The sequence below is a fragment of the Canis lupus genome, chromosome 25, assembly GCF_011100685.1.
Source record: "Canis lupus familiaris isolate Mischka breed German Shepherd chromosome 25, alternate assembly UU_Cfam_GSD_1.0, whole genome shotgun sequence".
Lineage (NCBI taxonomy): Eukaryota > Metazoa > Chordata > Mammalia > Carnivora > Canidae > Canis > Canis lupus.
This window is the reverse complement of record NC_049246.1, coordinates 34406513-34431784: the sequence shown is the minus strand read 5'-3', so window position 1 is coordinate 34431784 and position 25272 is coordinate 34406513. Positions and strand designations below refer to the sequence as shown.

The 25272-nt window shown below is 43.6% G+C and overlaps 1 protein-coding gene and 1 long non-coding RNA gene across 4 annotated transcripts in view; one reads left to right on the top strand and one right to left on the bottom strand.

The window, feature by feature from the left end:
• The window catches only part of LOC106557775, a 41624-nt gene extending 31696 nt beyond the window's left edge, over nt 1–9928 (bottom strand). For 2 of the 3 annotated variants that reach the window (XR_005378680.1, XR_005378681.1), the window contains exon 1: nt 9621–9928. This is a non-coding gene — a long non-coding RNA (uncharacterized LOC106557775). The remainder of the gene's footprint in view (nt 1–9620) is intronic. The other variant, XR_005378682.1, reaches the window with a different exon arrangement.
• Nucleotides 9929–10052: 124 nt separating this feature from the next.
• On the top strand, nt 10053–24640 carry CHMP7 (charged multivesicular body protein 7). Its single transcript, XM_038573805.1, has 10 exons — nt 10053–10436; nt 12398–12569; nt 19897–20082; nt 20220–20353; nt 21225–21273; nt 21531–21650; nt 21920–22018; nt 22245–22305; nt 22772–22951; nt 23181–24640. Exons 1-10 carry the CDS (start codon nt 10138–10140, stop codon nt 23231–23233), a joined length of 1353 nt encoding a protein of 450 aa, XP_038429733.1. The 5' UTR covers nt 10053–10137; the 3' UTR covers nt 23234–24640.
• Nucleotides 24641–25272: the final 632 nt, after the last annotated feature.

The following is a 25272-nucleotide window of genomic DNA, read 5'->3' as shown; positions in this document are numbered from 1 at the left end:
GAGAAGCAATACTTTATATTTGACAAAACAGACTTTAAAACAAAGAGACAAAAAATAAAAAATAAAAAAAATAAAATAAAACAAAGAGACAAAAAGGACACTATCTAGGGGGACACTATGACAATCCAAAAAGAACACATAACAATCATAAGTATTTATGCACTCAACATGGGAGCATTCACTTACATAAAACAAAGGATAACAAACATAAAGGAACTAATTGAAAATGAAACAATAATAGTAGGGGACTTTAATATCCCACTTATATCAGTGGACAGATCATCTAAACAGAAAAATCAACAAGGAAACAATGGCTTTAAATGACACACTAGACTAGATGGAATTAACAGATATATCAAGAACAAAATAGCAGAATATACATTCTTTTCAAGTGCACATGGAACATTCTCCAGAACAGATCACATATGAGGCCACAAACAAGCCTCAACAAATTCAAAATCAAAGTCATACCATACATCTTCTCTGACCACAATGCTTTGAAACTAAGAGTCAGCCATAAGAAAAAAAATCTGGAAAGACCACAAATACACGGAGGTTAAATAGCATGCTGCTAAACAATGAAGGGGTCGACCAGGAAATAAAAGAAGAAATTTAAAAAGTATATGGAAACAAATGAAAATGAAAACACAATGGCCCAAAACCTTTGGGGTGCAGCAAAGGTGGTTCTAAGAGGGAAGCTTATAGCAATACAGGCCTACCTCAAGAAGCAAGAAAAATCGCAAGTAAACAACCTAACCTTATACCTAAAAGAGGTACAAAAAAAAAAAAAAAACAAAACCTAAAACCAGTAGAAAGACAGAAATAATAAAGCTCAGAGCACAAATAAATGATATACAAACTAAAAACAACAACAACAAAAAAACAATTGAACAGATCAATGAAACCAGGAGCTGATTCTTTGAAAAGAATCAATAAATTCAAAAGACCTCTAGCCAGACTTATCAAGAAAAAAACAGAAAGTACTCAAAATAAATAAAGTCACAAATGACAGAAGAAAAAAATTAAAAAAACAGAAATACAAGCAATTATCAGAGAATATTATGAAAAACTATATGCAACAAACTGGACAGCCTAGACGTGAGTAAATTCCTAGAAACATAAACTACCAAAACCGAAACGGGAAGGAACAGAAAATTTGAACAGACCAACAAACAGCAAGGAAACTGAATCAGTAATCAAAAAACTGCCAACAAACAAAAGTCCAGGACCAGATGGATTCACAGGTAAATTCTAGCATTGATAGAAGAGTTAATACCTATTCTTCCAAACTATTCCAAAAAATAGAAAAGGAAGGAAAACTCCCAAATTCATTCAATGAGACTAGCATTACCCTGATACCAAAACCAGATGAAAACCTACAAAAAGGGGATCCCAGGTGGCTCAGCAGTTGAGCATCTGCCTTCAGCTCAGGGTGTGATCCCAGAGTCCTGGGATCAAGTCCCACATCGGGATCCCTGCAGGGAGCCTGCTTCTCCCTCTGCCTGTGTCTCTGCCTCTCTCTCTCTGTGTGTCTCTCATGAATAAATAACATCTTAAAAAAATAAAAAAGAAAACCCTGCAAAAAAAAAAAAAAAAAAAGAGCGAACTACAGGCCAATATCTCTGATGAACATAGATGCAAAAATTCTCAACAAAATACTAGCAAACTGAATCCAACAATTCATTAAAAAAAAAATCATTCACCACGATCAGGTGGGATTTATTCATGGATGGCAAGGATGGTTCGATATTCATAAATCAATCATCATGATTTATCACAACAATAAGAGAAAGGATAAAAACCTTATGATCACTTCAACAGACACAGAAAAAGCATTTGACAAGGTACAACATCCATTCATGATAAAAAACCCTCAACAAAGTGGGTTTAGAGAGAACATACCTCATCATAATAAAGGTCATATATGAAAAATCCACAGCTAACATCCTCCTCCATGAGGAAAAACTGAGAGCTTTTCCTTTACAGTCAGGAACAAGAAAAAGATGTCCACTTTCACCACTGGTATTCAACGTAGTACTGGAAGTCCTAGCTACAATGATCAGATAATAAAAAGAAACAAAAGGCATCCAAATCAGTAAGAAAGGAGTAAAACCCTTACTATTGGCAGATGACATGATATTATATACAGAAAACCTGAATGACTTTACCAAAAAACTGCTAGAACTGATAAACAAATTCAGAAAAGTTGCAAGATACAAAATCAATGCACAGAAATCTTTTGTTGCATTTCTTTTTTCTTTGTTGCATTTCTATACACCAATAATGAAGCAGCAGAAAGAGAAACTACAAAAACAATTCCATTTACAATTGCACCAAAAATAAGATACCTAGGAATAAACATAATCAAAAAGATTAAAGACCTATACTCTGAAAAGTATAAAACACTGATGAAATAAATTGAAGATGACACAAAGAAATGGAAAGACACTCCATGCTCATGGATTGGAAGAACAAATATTGTTAAAATGTCTATACTACCCAAAGCAGTCTACACATTTAATGGAATCCCTATCAAAATGTCAACAGCATTTTTCACAGAACCAGAACAAAAAATCCTAAAATTTGTATGGAACCACAAAAGATACCAAATAGTCAAAGCAATCTTTAAAAAGAAGAGCAAAGCTGGAGGCATCACAGTTCTGAACTTCAAGTTATATTACAAACTGTAGTAATCAAAAGAGTAAGGTACTAGCACAAAGATTAATATAATAGAATCAAAAATTGAAAAATAGAGGCACCTGGATGGCTCACTCAGTTAAAAGTCCAACTCTTAGAGTCAGCTCATGTCATGATCCCATGGGTCATTGGATCGAGCCCTGTGACTGGCTCCATGCTCAACCGGGAGTCTGCTTGAAGATTGTCTCCCTCTGCCCAATGCCCTCAAATACATAAATAAATCTTAAAAAAAGAAAGCAAGCCCTAAAATAAACCTATAATTATATGATTAATTTATTTTTGACAAAGCAGGAAAGAAGATGCAATGGGGAAAAAGTCTCTTCCAACAAATGGCGCTGGGAAAACTGGACAGCAACATGCAGAAGAATGAAACCTTCTTACATAACACACAAAAATAATTTCAAAATGGATTAAAGACCTCAATATGAGACTGAAACCATAAAATTCCTAGAAGAGAGCACAAGCAGTAACTTCTGTGACATTGGCCATACCAACTTTTTCTAGATATGTCTCCTGAGGCAAGGAAAACAGAAGGTCAAACGAACTACTGGAACTACATCAAAATAAAAAGCTTCTGCGGGGATCCCTGGGTGGCACAGCGGTTTGGCGCCTGCCTTTGGCCCAGGGCGCGATCCTGGAGACCCAGGATCGAATCCCACATCAGGCTCCCGGTGCATGGAGCCTGCTTCTCCCTCTGCCTGTGTCTCTGCCTCTCTCTCTCTCTCTCTATCTGTGACTATCATAAATAAATTAAAAATTAAAAAAATAAAAATAAAAAGCTTCTGCAAAGGAAACAATGAACAAAACTAAAAGGCAACCTAAGGAATAGGAAAACATAGTTACCAATGACACATCTTATAAAGGGATAGTATCAAAATACACAAAGAATTTATATAACTCGACACCCAAAAACAAATAATCCAATTAAAAAGGGTCAGAAGACATGAACAAACATCTCTCTGAGGAAGATATACAGATGGCCAACAGACACGTGAAAAGATGCCCAATATAACTCATCGTCAGAGAAATACAAATCAAAACTACAATGAGATATAATCTCACACCTGTCAGAATGGTTAAAATCAACAACACAAAAAACAACAAATGCTGCCAAGGATGGGGAAAAAAAGGAACTCTCATGTACTGTTGGTGGGAATGCAAACTGGTGTAGTGACTATGGAAAACAGTATGGAGTTTTCTCAAAAAGTTAAAAATAGAATTACCTTATGATCCAGCAATCACCCTAATGAGTATTGATCCAAAGAATACAGAAACATTAATTCAAAGGAATACATGCATGCCTATGTTTATAATAGCATTATTCATATGATAGCCAAGATACGGAAGCAGACCAGGTGTCATCAGCTGATGAATAGATAGACGTGTGGATAACAAAGTATTACTCAGCCATAAAAAAGAATGAAATCTTGCTATTTGCAATGACATGAATGGAACTAGACAGTTTAATGCTAAGCAAAATAAGTCAGAGAAAAATACCATATGATTTCACTCGTGTAATTTAAGAAACAAAACAAGTGAGCAAAGGGAAAAAGGACAGAGAGAAAGAGACAAACCAAGAAACAGACTCTTAACTATAGAGAACTGAAGGGAGAGGGGAGAGGGGTGGGTGAACTAGGTGGTGGGGATTAAGGAGTGTGCTTATAATGAGCACTGGGTATTGTATGAAGTGTTGAATCATTATATTGTACACCTGAAGCTAATATAACACTGTATGTTAATTGGAATTAAAATGAAAAACTTTAAATTTTTAAAAATTTAAATAAATAAATAAAAGGGAAGAGTAAAAGACAATGAGCTTATAAAGGGATAAATTATTTGGAGTGAAATTGAACAGCTTCGTAAATGGTCACTGAGGCATTCTAGATCATTATGAATGGGTAGATAGCAACAACCTCCTGTGATTTGCATTCTTTGAAGAGAGACGCTAGGGGAGTTCCCACAGCTGTAATTGCTTTAACTGCTCTGAGTATGTACATTTAGTATATTAAATTTAGAAGCATTTCAGCTCAAACCAGGTAAGAAACATTAAGTCATTCAAATAAATAAAAGATTTAATTATTCTACTTATATATTTGGGTAAATGTTTTTATGATCTAAAGGATAGGCCTTGATGACTTTGTTTCTTCAAACTCATGGTTTGATTAAATTCATTCATTTATTCATTCAACAAACTCCTTATAGGTGTGCACACACTGTGCTAGAAACAAACAAAATTAAGAACATCACCCTTGCCAGCAGGGCACTTAACCTAGTTAGAGAGATAGGCCATAAATGGAAACTCAGAAAACAATGTGGGACATGAAATGATAGAGAGGTATACAGATATAGAAAGAGAAGAAAAGACACCCAATCCAGCATGGAGAGGGAAGGAAGGAAGGAAGGAAGGAAGGAAGGAAGGAAGGAAGGAAGGGAGGGAGGGAGGGAGGGAGGGAGGGAGGGAGGAAGGAAGGAAGGAAGGAAGGGAGGAGGGAGGGAGGGAGGGAGGGAGGAGGAAGGAAGGAAGGAAGGAAGGAAAGAAGGAAAGAAGGAAAGAAGGAAGGAAGGAAGGAAGGAGGGAAGGAAGAAGAAAGAGATCAAGAAAGGCTTCTAGAACATAGTGGTACCTGAACAGAATATTAACAAGCCTGGCTTCTCTTCCTATAAACCTCATAGATAATAAATAATGTATTCTTTTATTTCTCCTTTAGCCAAGTCCTAAAGGCTGTGAATTCAAGAGATAAGAACTAGAAATAACTGGATAATGTAAGAGGGCATGCACATTTCTACAAAAATAATAAGGCATCCCCAAACAAGCAGGAGAGGTGACATGGAGCACTGTGCAGTTTAATAGAGGTGATGCAGTGTTTGAAGCCTCTGTGATCTGTGCACATTATCGCAGGAGTGAGGCTGCTAAAGCGTCTGATCAAAAACATATTGGGGCATCAGTAAATAAATATCATTGCCATAAAATGATATGGTGATAGGTAGCATTTTATTCTTCAGACTCCCCAGGACTAAAGAGCTTCTGCAATCACTCACACATCTACAGCAGATACTACCTTCAGAATCAGGAAATGGACACTAGAATAAAAACCATAAGACCATAGTGTAAAATGTTTAATTGACAGAGAAGGAAATCTCAGAGGGAAACCTGTTTGCCTGAGGTCATGCTATTTACTGAAATGAAACCAGGATGCAGATCTCCATCATTTATTTATTCATTTAAAAATCAGGGATCCCTGGGTGGCTCAGCAGTTTAGCGCTTGCCTTCAGCGCAGGGCATGATCCTGGAGACCCGGGATCGAGTCCTACATCAGGCTCCCTGGATGGAGCCTGCTTCTCCCTCTGTCTGTGTCTCTGCCTCTCTGTCTCTCTGTGTGTGTGTCTCTCATGAATAAATAAATAAAATCTTTAAAAAAAATTAAATGATACCTAAGTCCCTGGCTATGTGCTGGGTACAGAGTATGAAATTTAGACTCAGTGATATGTCCCTACTCTCTCCCACCCAACCTCCTGCCACATATTTCATATGGTTTCACTCATAAATACTTTAGATGTATCTTCAAAATATAAATACCTTCAATAAATCACACCCTGTATTATTTCATTCAAAATAATTTGCTGAATATCTCAAATATCCAGTTAATATTGAAAGTATCTAGTTACCACTGATGAGTTTATATGATTTTTCATGCAAATTGGATCCATGTTAGATCAATAACAATGTACAATAAAAGCATCTCTGTACCATTATTTGTTGAAGAAACAAGGTCATTAACTAGAATTCCCCAGTCTGGATTTTGCTGATTGCAACCTCAGTTTTCATTTAATATGTACCTCCACCTTCTGAATATTTTAACTTCCACAAACTAGTTTCTAGATCTAGTAACTTGATCACATTCAGGTTCCGTTTTTTGGATAAAAATACTTCATGGTAGCTCTGTGTACTTGCTATCACATTACTTCAGGAGATATGCAATGTCTGGTTATCTTTCTATGACGTTCAGGTGAATCAGCAGATGTCGTCAAACTGATCCATCCGTTCTAAAAAGAGTGCTATGTTACATAGGATGTCTAGAGAGGGCCTTTAGCTGTGACCTAAAAGATGAAAAGGAGCCAGTGGTGCAGAGTAGAGGAAGAGTGTAGCAGATGGAGGCCCTGGGATGAGAAAGAGCCTATCATAAACCCAGCTGTCCCTCTCAGGATCAGTGGAGTTTTTATTTCTATTCTCCACTACTCCCAGTAGCTCCCCCAATTTCCAAAAGCTACAAGTGAAGAACCCTCTGCTTAGAGGTGTCAGGAACCTAGTGGCACTTCCAGGTGCAAGTGGCCATAAGTACATAACTTTGCTCTCCTGAAAATGCTTAGGAGCAAGACTACTTTGACTTAGAGACCTAGCTGAGAAGACAACCTGGTCTCTCTCATGACACAAAGCAACCAGCCATTTTATTGAGTATGATTGCATGGCAGAAACGTGCTTCTTAAGGTACAAGGGTGCCCGTTAAAGTGGTAAGGATAGATTTTAATCAGTAATATACTATTCCAATAGGGAAAGCTGCCAGTGCAAATTTAACTCAACTTCTTTATACAGAGGTGACTAGGCTTTTCAAAGAAATAAGGGAATAGGCAGGAGAGTGAGGGGGGTCTCAGTAGAATCAGGGCAGTGATAAATTACAAAAAGCTGGAAGGAGAGATGGTCCCTGTGAAACCCATCTGAGTTTGCAAACTGACTTGTAGAAATTAGTCTCCCTCTTCCACGGAGGCTGGAAGACAGGAGCCCCATCTTCAGGTGTTGGCTGGAACAGACAGTAAAATTTTTTGACAACCTTGAGTTTTCTGGGGCAGCTCTTTGACGGAGACTAGGGTCATCCTAGGGATGTGATCTTGAGCGGTTAAAAACTATGGTAGCGGGATCCCTGGGTGGCTCAGCAGTTTGGCGCATACCTTCGGCCCAGGGCGTGATCCTAGAGTCCCGGGCGTATCAGGCTTCCTTCATGGAGCCTGCTTCTCCCTCTGCCTGTGTCTCTGCCTCTCTCGGTCTCTCATGAATAAATAAATAAATACGTCTTTAAAAAAAAAAAAAACTATGGTAGTGTTTGTTCAGGTCTTTATAGGTCAAGGTTGACAGGTCTCGTCAAGAAGAGGGTTCAGAGAAACTTTAGAGTGTGGTCAAGGAGAGATTTGTTTTTTTTTTTTTTGTCAGTTGCTGTAAGTTATCAAACGGGATATTGACCTGAAAATGCTTGAAGGAATGTAAGACAACAGTATCAGATGACACGTTCATTCATATAACCAATCATATCCCTTCCCCTCCTTCAAAATGCTTATTAAGATTCTTCATTGCAACTGAGTTCCAACTACTAAACATTCTGCCATTCAGGGATAACGATGTGGGAAGCAAAGGCAGAAGAAGAACAATTATTAAATTTCCTTACTACTTACAGCCCATTGACAAGTCCTTGAAACAGGCAGAGTGACATTCCTCTAGGGACTCAACTGCCTCGATGCTGACACTTTGCTAAGGGCAAAAGGCAATCGTAGCCCGACCCCCAGGACCCTGTAGGTCTTCTGTAACCTATAAAAATGCCTTTGGAAGCTCCCTTTATCTCTAACCCTCCCCCCAAGATATAGGTTAGGAATCATCCTCCAAGCATATGACCCAATGATAGACATCAGAAGGGTCTCATGACTGATGGTTTACTAAACAATAATAAGCGACCTTTCCTAACAAAAGCTAGACCCCTCAGGGTCCTAGAAACCTTGTTTCCAAAATACCTTAGAGGTTCCTTCTGTTCCTAACTCCCTCAGAACTTGCAAGCATATAATGGGTCACTCTTCATGACCCCAGTGCAGTTCCTTCTGCCCATGGGTCCTGTCCCCTTGCTTTAATAAAACCGCTTTTTTGCACCAAAGATGCCTCAAGAATTCTTTCGTGGCCCTCAGCTTCAAACCCTATCTTTCCTATATCATTAACACTATACTACGTGCCCGGTATTTTACATACAAAACATTTCCTTTAAGCAGATTAGGGGACCTGCGGGTGGCTCAGCTGTTGAGCATCTGCCTTTGGCTCAGGCTGTGATCCCGGGTCCTGGGATCGAGTCCCACATTGGCCTCCCCTCATGGGGCCTGCTTCTCCCTCTACCTGTATCTCTGCCTCTCTCTCTGTGTCTCTCTCATGAATAAGTAAATAAAATCTTAAAAAAAAATAAAAAATAAACAGAAGATTAGATACTTGACCAAGGTCATACAGCCAGTGGGCGGAAGAGGCCAGACTCATACCCAACTCTGGTTGAGCTGGTGACCCAGTTCCATTAAACATGAAACGCCTTTCATCTTTTAAATCATTCAACTAAAAAAGAAAAAAGAAAAACCAATTTATTCTTCACACACTGGACAGGTTCACGGCTCGGAAGATTTTCCGTAACAATCTTACATACGTGAGCTCTCAGTCATCCTAACAAGATTCTAAGTTACTGGAGGGGCAAGGGTCAAGCTGTGCACCTTTCAGTTGACAAACTATTTCTTCGGCATCAAATTTAAGCCGCTGCACCTGCCCTGAGGGCACCAGGGAACAGGATGCAGACTAGCAAACGCTGACTGTGCAGCCCAGGGAAGGGGTCAACGGTGAGTCACGGTAACTGGAGAAGCTTTCGACGGAGATTAGATGGGAGTTCCGAGCAGCCCGGGTGGCCCAGCGGTTTAGCGCCACCTGCAGTCCAGGGCGTGACCCTGGAGACCCGGGGTCGAGTCCCACGTGGGGCTCCCTGCACGGAGCCTGCTCCTCCCTCTGCCTGTGTGTCTGCCTCTCTCTCTCTCTGTGTGTCTCTCATGAATAAATAAAATCTTAAAAAAAAAAAATCAGTGTGCACACTGTCACTCAGAACTTGAGTGACCCACACTTGTTTATCCGCTGACATTACCTTAAAAGGAAGCTACCTTGAAGTTTAAGTGTCTGAAGTCGAGGCCGGTGCAGGAGCGGCACAGCGATTCCGTGCGACCCCGTTGCCTCCGGCGCCCCTCAGCGGGACGCCACGGTCCCACTCCCTGCGGCCTCCACAGTTTAGGAGCCGAAGCGTCAGCCTCTCTAAGACTAAGACGCGTCGTCAAACTCTATGATCCGCGAAGGGGGCGGGACGCTTCCCTACCCGCCGCGCACGCGCGAAGCCCTTCTCGCCGCACAAAGACGGCGGGAGGAGGGGCCGACGCATGCGCTTTGAGCCCGTCCGAAAATAGGGTCATCGCCCCTCCTCCCGGCGCAGAGAGGGCAGAGAGAAGCATGCGCTTAAGGAGGCGCGGGACTTATTTCGCGCGGGGGGTGGCGATGACGTAATGACAGAGGAGGAGGCGGTCAAGGAACGGAAGCCGGGAGGGAACTAGGGCGGAAGGGGGGTCCAGGGCCGGGGTTGTGTTCGGAGCCTTGGCGGGGCTGGGGTTCCGATGTGGTCCCCGGAGCGGGAGGCCGAGGCCCCGGCCGGGGGAGACTCGGCGGGCCTACTGCCCCCCGAGTGGGAGGAGGACGAGGAACGCATGTCTTTCCTGTTCTCCGCCTTCAAAAGGAGTCGCGAGGTGAACAGCACCGACTGGGACAGCAAGATGGGCTTCTGGGCACCGTTGGTGCTGAGCCACAGCCGCCGCCAGGGGGTGGTGCGCCTGCGTCTGCGGGACTTGCAGGAGGCCTTCCAGCGCAAGGGCAGTGTCCCGCTGGGGCTGGCCACCGTGCTGCAGGACCTACTACGGTGAGGGCGGGCCGGGCCGGGTCGGGGGCCGGGGGCCGGGGCCCGGGGGGCGGGGGAGGCTCCCGGAGGGGACCGCGCCCAGCCCCGGGTCTGGCCCGCAGGAGCGCATCTGTGTGTGCTGGGCAGGCAGAGGAGGACAAGGAGGAGGCTGGCTTAGGGGTGTGGACGGGGCAGGAGACGGGGCATCGGGCAAATTATGGGGCCGCAATAGGCCGATGAATTCCACTGAGACGGTAGGAGGAGAAACCCGCCTGGCACAGGTGACAATGACTTGTCTTGCCTGCAATCCCGTTGTGTAGTTGTTTCGTAGGGCTTCCAAATTTGGATTACCCTGGAACGGCAGATCTGTGACATAGGATTTATTGAACTGAGGGAGGTCAGAACTAAGAAGAGAGCAGTCGTGGGGAAGAGGCCCGTGGGGATCTTGCCAACAGCCCCGGGCTCATGTGTCTGGTTTGGCTTGTCCTTGGCACAGGCTGTTTGAAGCAGAGGACGTGAAGCAGGTTAGGGGCTTTACTGGGTACCTTGGTGCTCTGAAAAGGTTCTGTACATGTGCAGGGTTTTAGAGGCACCTGAGGCCACAGCATGGATATCTAAGAGATGTGCCGCACTTAATAGAATGCGAATACTTTACATGCACCATTCACTTGACCTCAGCAATCCTGTGGGCGAGATGATAGAATTATCCTCAGCAGACAGAAGAAGGGACAGGGGCAGAGAGAAGCAACTTACTCGAGGTCACACAGTGAGTGAGAGGTAATGCCAGGACAGGACCCCTGGTCTCCTGATTCTAAATCGTTTGCACATCACATTGTAGACAGACTGAGAGCGGCCTAGCTGGCATACTACCTCCTTCAGTGAAGGAAGAAAGTCAACTTTGATATGTTGCTTGGAGTTCGCTGCTCGTCCTGATTCAGAGGCCTTCTTTCTCCCCAGTACCTTTGCATTGGCTGACATGGATGGGATAACCCATTTCTGAAACTTATTGTTTCTGAGAAAGCGTACTGTGCCGAGTTTTAGTTCCTGCCTGAGGTGGGGTACAGAGGAAACCATAGTTCAAGCCAAGGAGGAACAAGAACAGTCTGGGCTTCCTATTGCAGTAGGACCGTTCTCTACCTCTTCCAATCCAGAGACCTTTAAGACCTTGGTTTCTTCTCCCCTGACTGCTGGCACTCTACTGATGCTTCCTGGTGCTTGATGGGGTCTGGCACCCGGAGAATTTTTCAGAGAGATAATCCTCCATGGAAACAGCATAGGATAGTAGTTAACAGCTTTGCTTGAGGGCCAAATGGTCTGCGCTCAAATCCTGGCTCTGCCACTCGCTACGTTATGTGCCCCTCTTTAAGCTTCAGTTTGACCAAGTATACAATGATGATGATGAGAATTGTAGTTAGGTTTGTTGTGAGGATTTGAAAACACATTCCTAACGTAGCCCTTAGCAGAGGGAGTGGTCCGTGATAAGCATTCAGTAAATAGAGCTGCTTATTATCAGTACCGTAATGTACTTATGTCCTAACTCCACCCTAGCTCAGGAATAGCAGGAAACCTTTTCTCTGAACATCTTTGTATATTTCTTTAGGTCTTGCATTAACAGTAACCCATTTTTTGTGATTCTCATTTTATCACATTGAGCTTCATTCGTTAAAAGAAGTCTCAAAGTAGGCTCTGCAGCCTTGTGGAGAGCTTGCATTTTGAAGCCAAGTTATAATTTAGATTTGGCCCCTCTCGCCTCATTCCCTCAATTTTCTCAGTAACTAAAATGCCAACAACATCTATCTCACAGAATGAGGCTTTCAGCTGGAGCTGAAACACTGCTGCTCATAATAGCTGGCACAGAGTAGGTACCTAATAAATGGTGTTTATGGCGATGATGATCAAATTTGTCTCTGGGGGAGAAGGTGGGGACTGGAATGGGACATTGCACTAAGCCACCGTATGCCCTTTTCTTTCTTTGCCTGCAGTCGAGGGGAGCTGCAGCGGGAGTCAGACTTCATGGCCAGTGTAGACAGCAGCTGGATCTCCTGGGGGGTTGGAGTCTTCCTGCTGAAGCCCCTCAAGTGGACTCTTTCCAACATGCTGGGGGATAATAAAGTTCCTGCTGAGGAGGTGCTGGTAGCCGTGGAGCTGCTTAAGGTGGGTGCTCAGAAGGGAGAGGTGTGGATGTCATCCATGGCAATGACAGGATCCTCCACGTTCCTATGTGTGTCCTTAGAAAAAGAACATCTTTTTACACAGTGACAGTTGATAGCTGGGTTTATCTGACCTTTTGTAGCATTATTTAGTTGTTAGTTGCCCTGTACATTTCAAAGGTGTTCCTCTGTCTAGGAACTGTCTGTTACATATAGTTGATTGCTTTCTGTGTTTGTAGAAATTAGTTATAAGCTAAAGTTAAGAAAACTCTTTGCTTTCTGTAGTTTACTGGTAAGGATTTCCCAGGATTTCTGAGGACCCTGTGACTTCAGCTTTGCCTTCCCTTAAATCAGCAAAACGGGTTCAGATTTCCTCTTCTGTGACTGTGATCCTTCCCTTCCCAGCTTACTGATGGTCTTAGTTCCACTGAAGAGGCCACTAGGACCCTTGGTCCCTCCATGCTCTTCTGGTCGGTCAGCTTCCTCCAGGCTGGCTTTCCCCACACAGCTTAGAGCATGCACGTAACTTCTTCACAGCTCTCTTGGGCCACTCGAGACACTAGCACATCCACTGCCCTAGGCCAACCCCACAGTCTGCCATCCCTGTAGAGAATACCACCCTGTCACCAAGACCAGGGTCCCTTTCACAGAGGAGACCCCCGCAGCCATCCCTCAGCCCAGTTTTTTGCCCTTTCCCAGCCCCCTCACACTTGCCTTTTGTATGTCACCCCAAGACTCTGCTGACATTTCACTGAGAAGATGGAATCTCCTAAGCCAGGCCTTCAGTTTTCTGTCCTTCTACATCCAGTTGAACATCTTCTGAGCCTTAATTTCTCCCCAGGCTCAAAGGATGAGGCATCCATGTGCTCTTGAGTCTGTCTCTACCCTGCTATCCTCCTCATCCCATCAATTAGCTTCTTGATCTGTATATTCTATCTCCCTCTCTTGGTGCTTTCCTTCCTCAGCCTCTAAACCACTCAAGTTTTTCCCATCACAGCATGACTCCTTTGTGGGACCCAGCCACTGTCTCATTAGTGCTCTGTTTCTCTCCTTCTTGACCAAGCTTTATCTCCACCACTTCTTCACCTTTCACACACTCTTTAACCCAGCACACACCCGCTTCAGCCCCACACTCCACCAAAACTGCTCTGTGTGTACGTGTTTATAGAATTGACTGAACACCTGATAGCAAAAGTATACCGTAGACAGTACTTATTTTTGAAACTCACAGACCAAGCCCAACCCCAGAACCTTTGCATAGTCCCAGAGGCTTCACACAGTTGGAGCCAGCTCAGCATCTTTATCCCTTACTCCAAAAGAAACTCCAGTTTCTCTTCACCTTGACAGACCCCAACCCTCTCAACCCTCAGCTTGAGGTGGAGGTCTCCAAAATCTACCACCTCTCCTCGCAGACCCTCAAAGTTTGACTGAACAGCATGCATTTGCTTCAAGGGAAGGGCTCTTTCCCTTTCCCTATCCACATGGGTATCTTCCCACACAGCGCCCTGAGCTCCAGGACTTAGCCAAGGCCATCCAAAAACTACAGGATGGTTTACATGGTTCTGTGCCTAACCCATTCTTCTTTGCAGTCTCTTAGCTCAGGTGTTTTCCAACCTGGAGCAAAGGGAGGTAGACTCCTTTATCCCCACAGATGTGGTTTTGGTTTCATAGTCTTTTGAGAGCAATGGCAGAGATGGGGGTGGGAGTGGAATTAATAACATAGATCTTCCAAGAACCAACAGTAGTTTTTAACCACGGTGTAGTTTAATCTTATTTAAGTAGAAAAATAAATCTCACTCTGCAGCGCCTTGGTACTGTTAAATCTATACCCAGTTTACATCACTAAACAGAGCTCCCAACATTTAAGCTCATCCCATGAAATCTGCTTTCAAATATATGGTGACTGCACTGTGTTCTCCTGGAATGGAACTTTGTTTCTCTGTGTAAAACTGAAAAGTCTTACATTGATATTTTTTAAAACAAAACCTACTTCTGAGGTAAATTGATTTTCCCAAGTCTAGACACTGAAAGCCAGTAACTTTTTATTTTATTTGAAAAAATACAAAAAAATAAAAATTGCCCATACATCTTGCTATTTGAAATAATTATACAAAGAAATGAACATTTCCTTTCTATTCATCCCATTTCCATCTCTTTGGGTGCATTCCTCTCTGCTAAGGTGTGTGCACACACATATGCTTGTGTGTTCACATGTTTTCTTACTGGTGTTGTGCAACACCGTTGTATTACTTTCTGTTTTATTTTGTTGTTAGCACTTAATGCTTCCTGAAAATATTATTTACTTGTTTACTTACTTGTAATCTGTCTCTCCTACCAGAAGGGAGAAGTTCTATTGGCACCAGGGCTCTGGGAACAGTGCCTGCTATATAATAGAGTCAATAAACATTTGTTGAATAAATACATGAATATACACATGCATACAAAAATATGCATGCACACACATTCCTTTTTTTCCAGAAATAGAATCTTATTTTATTTATTGGTCTGCAACCTGCCTTTTTTTCTTTACACTTTAATATGTTATGAGCATCTTTTCAGGTCCCTACATAACATAGATCTATTTCATTCTTTCAGATGGCTACATAATAATCTATAGATATGCCACAATTTACGCAATAGTTACCACCCAGTTGGACATTTAAGTCATTCCAAATCTCTCTTGTTACCAAAAAATACTTCTTTGACAGCCTTGTGTATTTATCTTATGCACTTGTATTTCTATTTTTATGGAGTAGATTTCTAGAAATGTATCTGTACAGAAATTGCCAAATTACTTTTTAAAAGTTTGTACTAATTTACACTTTCATTAAAGTGTTCAGGATCCTCACATCCTTGCTAGCCCTGGGTAACATGAGTCTTTTAAACTTGCAAATATGACAAACAAAAAATAATGCTTCCTATTTGGGGTTTGAGCAAGTTTTCCACTATCTGCTGGCCATTTACAGATCCTCTTCTTTGCATTGCCTATTTATATATTTTGTTTGTTTTTATATTGGATTATTTGTTCTTTATAATTATGAGGGTTTTTTTTTGTATGTATTAGGGGTAGTTATATATAATATATTTTTAGTGTTAGAGATATAAATATTGTGTTCTGGTCTCTTTTGCTCTTCATTTTTATTTATGATATCTTTTACCATATAGAAGTTTCCATGTTTCTATAGTCAGATCTCTAACATTTTCCTTTATGGCTACTGAATTTCCGGTCTTACTTACAAAAGCATCCTCTACTTCAAAGTTAATTCAATTTTTAAAATGTTTTCTCAGAGGTGCCTCTGATGTTGACCCAAGTCATCATCTCAGAGTCATGACATCCAGCCCTGTGTCAGGCTCTGCACGCAGTGGGGAATCTGCTTGAGATTCTCTCTTTCCCTCTGCCTCTCCCCCCACTTTCTCTTTTTTATCCCTCAAATAAATAAATAAATAAAATCTTTTTCTAAAAACATGGTAACAAATATTTTCTCAATTTAGATTTCAGTAATTTGGCATTTGTTTTTGTATATCTGGTAAGGAAAAAAAATTTTTTTCCAAACAGATAGCCAGATGTCTTAACGTCATTTTTTTTTAAGATTTATTTATTTATTTGAGAGAGAGAGAGAGCATGCACGAGCGGCTGGAGGGGCAGAGGGAGAGAAGCTCAGACAGATTGCTTGCTGAGCACAGAGCCTGATGTGCTGGACCTCAGAATCCTGAGATCATGACCTGAGCAGAAATCAAGAATCGGACACTCAACCGACTGAGCCACCAAAGTGCCCCAACATCATTTGTTAATGTTGTTCATCATTCATCTGTTGGTGTGGACACCACACTATTCTTACTACAGTAGCTTTATAGTAAGTATTATTATCTGACAAAGCAGGTAAATCAAATGAAAACTTTAGTCTCTATCTTATTAGGCTCTTCTGCTGCTTTTGACACTGTTAAATACTCACTTATTAAAATTTTCCATTTCTTTAATTTTGTTGTTATAACACTCTGGATTCTTCTTGGCTCTCCCTAAGTGGTGCTCTGGATTTCTTTTGTGAGTTCCTTCGTCTCTTAGATATTGGTCTTCCTTCAGTTTATTACTTTGTTCTCTTAATTTCCTTGGGTATCTCATTTACACTTGGGATTTGAATTACCTTCTATATGCTTAAGGATTTTTACAGTTATATAAACTGCCCTGGTGTCTCCTTTGAGCATCAGATTTGGATATCCAGTTATCTGCTGTATGGATCTTCTTGGATGTAGTTAGGCATCCCAGACAACATGTACAAAATGGTATGTTTTGTCTTTCCTATAGAATACGCTTTTCCTTCTGTGTTCTTGCTATTAATTAATAGCATCACATCCTCCTGGTCACTCAAGCCAGAACCCAAGATCATCCTGGACTCCTCTTTCTCCTTCAACCGTATGCCCAGTTACTATGGACTGCCTGTTTTATCTTCTGAATTTTTCTTGAACCCATCCCTTCTCTGTCCCTCTTACCACTACCCTGTTCAGTTGCTCTTAGTCTCTTGCATAAATGGTCTCTGTTCCTCGAAGCCTAGCTCCTACAATCCATCCTTTCCCTCTTGTCAGCTAGATATCTGTTAATCCAGCCTTGTCATTTCCCTTCCACAACTACCCACCATCTGCAGAGAAAGGACAGCAAATAAGATATTGTAGCTTGTATAAGAGAGGAGTGCTGGACACCTGGGTGGCTCAGTGGTTGAGCATGTGCCTTTGGCTTTGTTTGTGATCTTGGGGTTCTGTGGGGAGCCTGCTTCTCCCTCTTCCTATGTCTCTGCCTCTCTGTGTCTCCCTCATGAAAAAATAAATAAAATATTTTTTTAAAAATAGAAGTGCTTCTGCTCACTCTCTTTCCTTCCTGACTACATCCATAAACACCAAATTGATTCATACTCCATGCCGTTGCTCATGACCATCCATCTTCCTGAAATACCCTTTACCTAGGAACTTACTGTTTGTAATTCGGCTCAGCAACCATTTTCCCCCTAAGCAATCTCTGAACTCCTGGGTGTTCCTTCCTTAGATTTTCATAGCATTCTGTGCATACCTTAATAAGTATTTCTTACTTATGGAAGACTAAGAGGGTAATTTCCATGTGGGAGGAATACAGTGGCATTGTTTCTTGAAACTTATATTTCTTAGGCTCCTCAAAAAAAAAAAAAAAAAAAAACCTGTCTCACCTCATTGTAACACACTTCACTCTTTTTTTTAATAAAATAATTTTTATTGGTGTTCAATTTACCAACATACAGAATAACACCCAGTGCTCATCCCGTCAAGTGTCCCCCTCAGTGCCCGTCACCCACTCACCACCACCCCCCGCCCTCCTCCCTTTCCACCACCCCTAGTTCGTTTCCCAGAGTTAGGAGTCTTTATGTTCTGTCTCCCTTTCTGATATTTCCCACACATTTCTTCTCCCTTCCCTTATATTCCCTTTCACTATTATTTATATTCCCCAAATGAATGAGAACATACACTGTTTGTCCTTCTCTAATTGACTTACTTCACTCAGCATAATACCCTCCAGGTCCATCCACATTGAAGCAAATGGTGGGTATTTGTCATTTCTAATGGCTGAGGAATATTCCATTGTATACATAAACCACATCTTCTTTATCCATTCATCTTTCGATGGACACCGAGGCTCCTTCCACAGTTTGGCTATTGTGGACATTGCTGCTATAAACATTGGGGTGCAGGTGTCCCGGCGTTTCATTGCATCTGTATCTTTGGGGTAAATCCCCAGCAGTGCAATTGCTCGGTCGTAGGGACAGGTCTATTTTTGACTCTTTGAGGAACCTCCACACAGTTTTCCAGAGTGGCTGCACCAGTTCACATTCCCACCAACAGTGTAAGAGGGTTCCCCTTTCTCCACATCCTCTCCAACATTTGTGGTTTTCTGCCTTGTTACTTTTCCCCATTCTCACTGGTGTGAGGTGGGATCTCATTGTGGTTTTGATTTGTATTTCCCTGATGGCCAGTGATGCAGAGCATTTTCTCATGTGCATGTTGGCCATGTCTATGTCTTCCTTTGTGAGAATTCTCTTCATGTCTTTTGCCCATTTCATGATTGGATTGTTTGTTTCTTTGCTGTTGAGTTTAAGAAGTTCTTTATAGATCTTGGAAACTAGCCCTTTATCTGATACGTCATTTGCAAATATCTTCTCCCATTCTGTGGGTTGTCTTTTAGTTTTGTTGACTGTATCCTTTGCTGTGCAAAAGCTTCTTATCTTGATGAAGTCCCAATAGTTCATTTTTGCTTTTGTTTCTTTTGCCTTCGTGGATGTATTTTGCAAGAAGTTACTGTGGCCAAGTTCAAAAAGGGTGTTGCCTGTGTTCTCCTCTAGGATTTTGATGGAATCTTGTCTCACATTTAGATCTTTCATCCATTTTGAGTTTATCTTTGTGTATGGTGCAAGAGAGTGGTCTAGTTTCATTCTTCTGCATGTGGATGTCCAATTTTTCCAGCACCATTTATTGAAGAGACTGTCTTTCTTCCAATTGATAGTCTTTCCTCTTTTATCGAATATTAGTTGGCCATAAAGTTCAGGGTCCACTTCTGGGTTCTCTATTCTGTTCCATTGATCTATGTGTCTGTTTTTCACACACTTCACTCTTGAGACTCTATAGATTCAGTGATGCTCTTGTTTGCATTATTGCCAGTTGGCATAAAAATGGAGAGACCTGGGACACCTGGGTGGCTCAGTGATTGAGCGTCTGCTTTGGCTCAGGGTGTGATCCTGGAGTCCCAGGGTCGAGTCCCACATTGGGCTACCTGCATGGAGCCTGCTTCTCCCTCTGCCTGTGTCTCTGCCCCTTTCTCTGTGTCTGTCATGAATAAATAAATAAAATCTTTAAAAAAATAATGGAGAGACCGACATTGGAAGGGAATTTGAATGTCATCTCCTCTACCTTCTTCAATTTGTGAGAGGGATGCTGAGGACCAGTGAGAGGACTGGTCTGGGGCCACATAAGCAGGGCTCAGCTCTCAGTCATGGCTATGCCACAACACCTCAGACTCCTCCTCCTTCCCTCAGTGCTGGGAGACACAGAAACATAAAGTCCCAAATGGATATGCAAGCACAGAGCTGGCTCCCAGTACATACCATGTACCTTATTTCATCTGCATACATCAGACTTCCCTCCAAGGTTTAAAGAAACTGAAACTCTTTCCTTTTCCAAAGCTACTACTTTAGGGAAGGCAGGGCCAGTGCTCCCTGCTCTCGTCTTGCGGATCATGGTTTGGAGACACAGGGTCAGGGCTCACTGGGCGCCATGGGTGGTGGCCAGGCATGTAAGCAATACTTGCCTTTCTGCAGGAGAAGGCTGAGGAGGTGTATCGTCTGTATCAGAACTCCCCTCTCTCCTCCCACCCCGTCGTGGCCCTGTCAGAGCTGAGCACCCTCTGTGTGGGCTCCTGTCCGGATGAGAGGACCTTCTACTTGGTGTTGCTGCAGCTGCAGAAAGAGAAGAGAGTCACAGTCCTCGAACAGAATGGGGAAAAGGTACGGAAGTCGAACTGTTCATGCACTGACTCACCAATGGCTTATTAAGTACATACTGACATGCCCGCCAGCATTCCCGCCTGGGGATTTCTCAGCATTTGTGGTAGGGGCCCCAGTAATTTGTCCCTGTCCCTCAGATTGTGAAGTTTGCCCGAGGGCCACATGCCAAGGTCTCTCCTGTCAACGACGTAGATGTTGGGGTATACCAGCTGATGCAGAGTGAACAGCTGCTCTCGCGCAAAGTGGAGTCCTTATCCCAGGAAGCAGAGAGGTAACTACCCCTGAGCTGAGCACCCTCCCACCCCCACCCTGGCTGGCCCTCAGAGCCAGCAAAGCATTAGTGTCTTTAAAAAAAATTTTTTTTTCGTTTTACTAATTACAAAGTACTAACTGCTCAGTGCAGCAATCATGCAAAACACAGACTTTCACAAAGGAGAAAAAATGAATTTTAATTCTTCCCCCCAAGATTACATCTGTTAGCATTATGTTTATGCTCTTCCATGCCAGTATCCTTTTAACCAGTGTTTGTCGCACCAGACCTTGCCTTAGGGACTTAGGAATTACAGTAGTGAACAAGGCTAGTCTCTGCCTTCCAGGATCTTTCTGAGGGGTTCCTGCTTTTCTGCCTAGATGGGGAAGGCAGCCCTGCTAAAGGCACATGGATACTTCTCTAAAACATTGCTATGTAGACATTGAATTAAAATGCTCACTTCTAAAAATAATAATAATAATAATGCTCACTCCTTCTTCCAGTGGGAGAAACCCAGTATTGTGGGAAAGCCAGGGAATATGTCCAAGGTCATTGTCAGTGTTAAGAATTGATCCCTTATCTCCTGGCTCCCAAAATGGGAATCTATTGTTAAGGTGCCCTGTTGGCATGTTCTCCTTCCCTGGGGGCTGAAACAGCTTATCCTTAGTGGGTTTGCCTTTCTCGCATGCCTATGTTCAAGCTCATGTCTCAGCCTGCTGCGGGAGTTTGCCAATGTGCTCTTGGGTATCGTTCTTCTGGCCATTGGGTGGAATCAATTTGATTTTCAGATTGGAAAGCACCTTAATTGAGTGGGATGCTCGGGGACTATTCAAGACACTGCCACCCCCATTCTATACCATAGTCATCTCAATCTGTCCCCTGTGTTTCATAGGTGTAAAGAAGAAGCCCGCCGGGCATGCCGAGCAGGAAAGAAGCAACTGGTGAGTTTGCTTGTTTCCCTTCAGTTGTGTACCTGTGCCTTGGGCTGGCAGTGTGTGGTGGGTGTCCCAGCAGTTCCGAGAGGACCGTGGGGCAGGAGGGGAAGAATCTGCAGATGGTCCAGGTACCACAACTTGTTTTACAAATGAGAGAAGAGGAGATCTGAGATGATCTTATCATCTGAGAAAGCCTTGCTTCCTCTTTGGCCTGCCTCGCTTACCCTAACCAAGTCTCCATGCCCCCCCCCCCCCCCCCCCAGGCACTGAGGTCTCTCAAGGCCAAGCAACGGACAGAGAAGCGTATCGAGGCCCTGCATGCCAAGCTGGACACTGTTCAAGGCATCCTGGACCGGATCTATGCCTCCCAGACAGATCAGATGGTAGTCACCGCCTCTCTGCTCCATCTTGAGCATACTCCTCATTCCCTCCACCATTCCTGTGCTGTTTGGAGAAGGCCTGGGTTTTTTCAGGATATGGTTGGGATTGTGCTTCTCCTATTGGGAAGTTTTGGCCTTCGTGAATATGGGATGAATCAAGTGTGGGTGGCTAAACCAAACCAAACCAAAGAAACCACAAAGCTGTCATTTGGAGATGTAGGTATTTTGCCCAGTGTTCTTCATTCACAGTGATAACTTTGCTTTCTCTTTAGGTTTTCAATGCCTATCAGGCTGGGGTAGGAGCACTAAAACTCTCCATGAAGGATGTCACAGTAGAGAAGGCAGAGAGCCTTGTGGATCAGATCCAAGAGGTACAGGAAGGGCCTGGGAGGAACACCCACAGGAGGAGGTTCTGAGGGCAGGTGTGACTTTGCTGCCCTTCCTTCTTTTCCCAAACTGGACTCTTTACCTTGTGGACTTGAGGAAGATTTTCTCTGATGGGGCCACATTACTTTGTAACCCTGAACACGGAGCCCAAAACACTAAGACCCCTAGAGATGCCACTCTGCATTCAAGGCCTGTGCTTTTCTCTTATAGCTGTGTGACACCCAGGATGAAGTTTCTCAGACTCTGGCTGGTGGGGTGACCAATGGCTTAGGTAAGTTGACAAGGCAGTTCTTTTCTTCTTGCTTTCTAAGAGGCCTTCACTTCCTTGTGCTGGGATGGGTTGGGTCATAGATCTACTTTTCCTGGTGCAGGCAGGGCTCTCCTCGCTGGGGCTCACCCGCAGCAGCAGTTAGAAGGAACTGTCATTTCCCCGTTGGTAGACAGTACTGTTACTCTCTGGGCCACAGAGATCTTAACTCACTAGAGTTCCGACTGGAAGATCCTCCTTCGAGGGCAGAGGGAAGCAGGGTCAGTTCTGTGGTATTAGTAAAATATATCCCCTTGATGACTTAGCTCTGAGTGGGAAAAGAGTATTTGCTTGGAGGTGCCCTCTGCCTCCAGACTTACATGACCTACAAGAAGGCCTGGACATCTTTTGTAAAGCTGAGCTGAGTTTTGCCATCCTCAGTCCTTGCACCCTAGACTTTATGTGTCCTCAAGTCCTCTTTTCTTTCCAGATTTTGACAGTGAGGAACTAGAGAAAGAATTGGACATCCTTCTTCAGGATACCACCAAAGAACCTTTGGATCTGCCTGACAACCCCCCTGAGACATTTTATACCAACAGTGTGCCTAACCCTAGGATCTCGGACGCTGAACTTGAAGCTGAACTTGAGAAACTGTCCTTATCAGAGGGAGGTATGGAGCTGTATTCGCAGGGTTGCTGGTGGGCCTGGGGCCTTCTAGGCGATAGTAGCCAGGCACAGGGGTGGTGAGTCCCAGCCTCGTTACTCAATTTGCCGGGTACCAAACCCCGTGAGGGAATTACAAGCTCATTATTTATATTAAGATTCAATCCCGTAAACACTGGGATGCTTTCATCCTAAAGACTGCCCGGTGTAGAATTCAGTCTTTCTTCTCATTACAGATTTGGTCCCAAGCAGTAAATCTCCAAAAAGGCAATTGGAACCGACTCTCTAAAGCCATTCTAGGACCCTCAAGTGAAGGACCCTCGTATAAAAGAGAGACCAAGCTTGTGTGTGTGTACATAGTTATTTAAATGAGAAACTCTCAGAATTTGTTGGGAAGAGGAGGAAGGAGAACTACTCTGATTTATCTGGATGCTACCACTTACTACAGGACAGATGTAATTTCTGGAAGCGTGCTCGCGAGGCGTGCTCCCAGCTGGTGTCATGGACCTGCCTTCTATCTTTCTAGTGCCACAATTTATACAGTTCTGTGTGTGACCTGTCGTCTCTCATAGCCTGCAGTTCTTGCCATTGGCTCCGTTAGGTTTGTCTTCACCCGCCAGCTTCGTTCCAGCCAATGAAGGCGAAAGAGTTGCAGCTTTGCCAAATCAAAATCAATCCCTTCTCCCCACCCACCCCACTGTTGTTTCCAGGACTTTATTCTGTCTGTAAGGTCAGGTAAACAACTTGTTCCGGGCCTGCTCTGTTTTCATTGGTAATGAGAGGAAGCAAAATCAAACAGCTGCCACTTTATGGAGAAACACAGTGTGAAAGGTTGTTCTATGGGGTCACTGGCCAAATTTTCCAAGTGTTCAGAGAAAGAGGTCACCCCTGAGTGTCAGAGCCACGACAACTGGTGAGGGGGCTTGTGTAGTTGGGGGATGCTACTGCCTCTTCCATCTTACGCAGAAGATCTGCGGACTGGAGAGTTATTTTTAGTCTTTTGAACTTGAGGGGGAGAAGCCCAGGTGACTACAGGGCCCCAGGTGTCCAAACTCCATATATTTTTTTAATGAGGCAGAATTTTTGCCTCGCCCCCATCCTGGACTAACTTAAGTATAACTTAAATATGTGTATCAGAACAAGCCACACAACCACACAACCTCCCCTTCTTGAGCCTGGCACCTGACAACAGATTCGTGGTTTGAACTTCAGAAGCATTTCACTTTGTAGCCCATTGCTCAGGGCAGGGGATCTCAGCCAGGATGTGCAATAGAAGCAGAAGACTGTGGCCTTCCGCCATGTGTGCTGTGTGATCCCCCGGTCCTGCGCTACACCTGTCCTGCCTCCTGAAGTCCTGTCTTCCTCCTTGCTTTGATGGACTGGGGAGGATGGTACGGGGTGGGGCAAACAGGAGGGTGTGAATGTTCTGGCAACAGGGAGAAGCAAGGAGGACAGCCGCACTGCCACTCTGCTGCCACACTACAGTATTTCTGCCTGGAGCCCTTTGCCCTGTCCCTCCTCCTCCGGGAGGTGCTGTAGAGCCAAGGGAAAGAATTTGCTCCAGGCCAGGAGCATGAATTACTACTGTTCAATTTCTCTCCTACTTGACCTTGGTAAACTGAAATGTTGGGGGTGAAGAGAAACAATCACTATTTTTTCTTTTTTATCTGGTAAATAATTAAAAGAAAAAACCCGAGTGCTTGTCCTTGTCTCTTTTTAGGTTGTATAAAGTTTCTTGTGCCATCATGCCTCCCTGCCTGCACCTGCAGCGTAGACACCCTCCGGGTCTTTGGCTGAAAGCCACAGGAGAAGGGAGTAGCTGTGGAGTGTGAGGGCTGAGCTGGGCCGCGACATCTGCTTGCTCTCACACTGACCCCGTTGCTGTTCTGGGAGAGGAGGCATTCTTTGAAAGGCCTCAGTTCACAGAGTGTGCCATCATCTTTATTATTTTCTGTGGCCTGTTCTCTTTCCAAGACCTAATCCCTCTGCCTGTGTGATTGTACCATATTTTAATCTGGCCCAGTATCATCCAACACCTGCTACGTGCCTGGTGTTTACCTCGGCTCAGGGCGGGGGAGATGGGCTTTGAGGCTGAGTGCGGAGCTAGGAACAGGCTAGAAGGTCTACTGCATCAGTGGGTTCACAGCTCTAGGGGAGTCAACAAGCCCAGAGCAGAAACAGCTTAGAGAACACCATGAAACAGGCCAAGTTCTCTGAGGGAGGCATGTCATAGTCCCCAGACTGACCTGGACTTTGTGCGTCTCTTCTTACCTGGTCTCATATTACTCTCTTTTTCTCTCACTGACCTGACCTGCTGAGGAGTCCTTG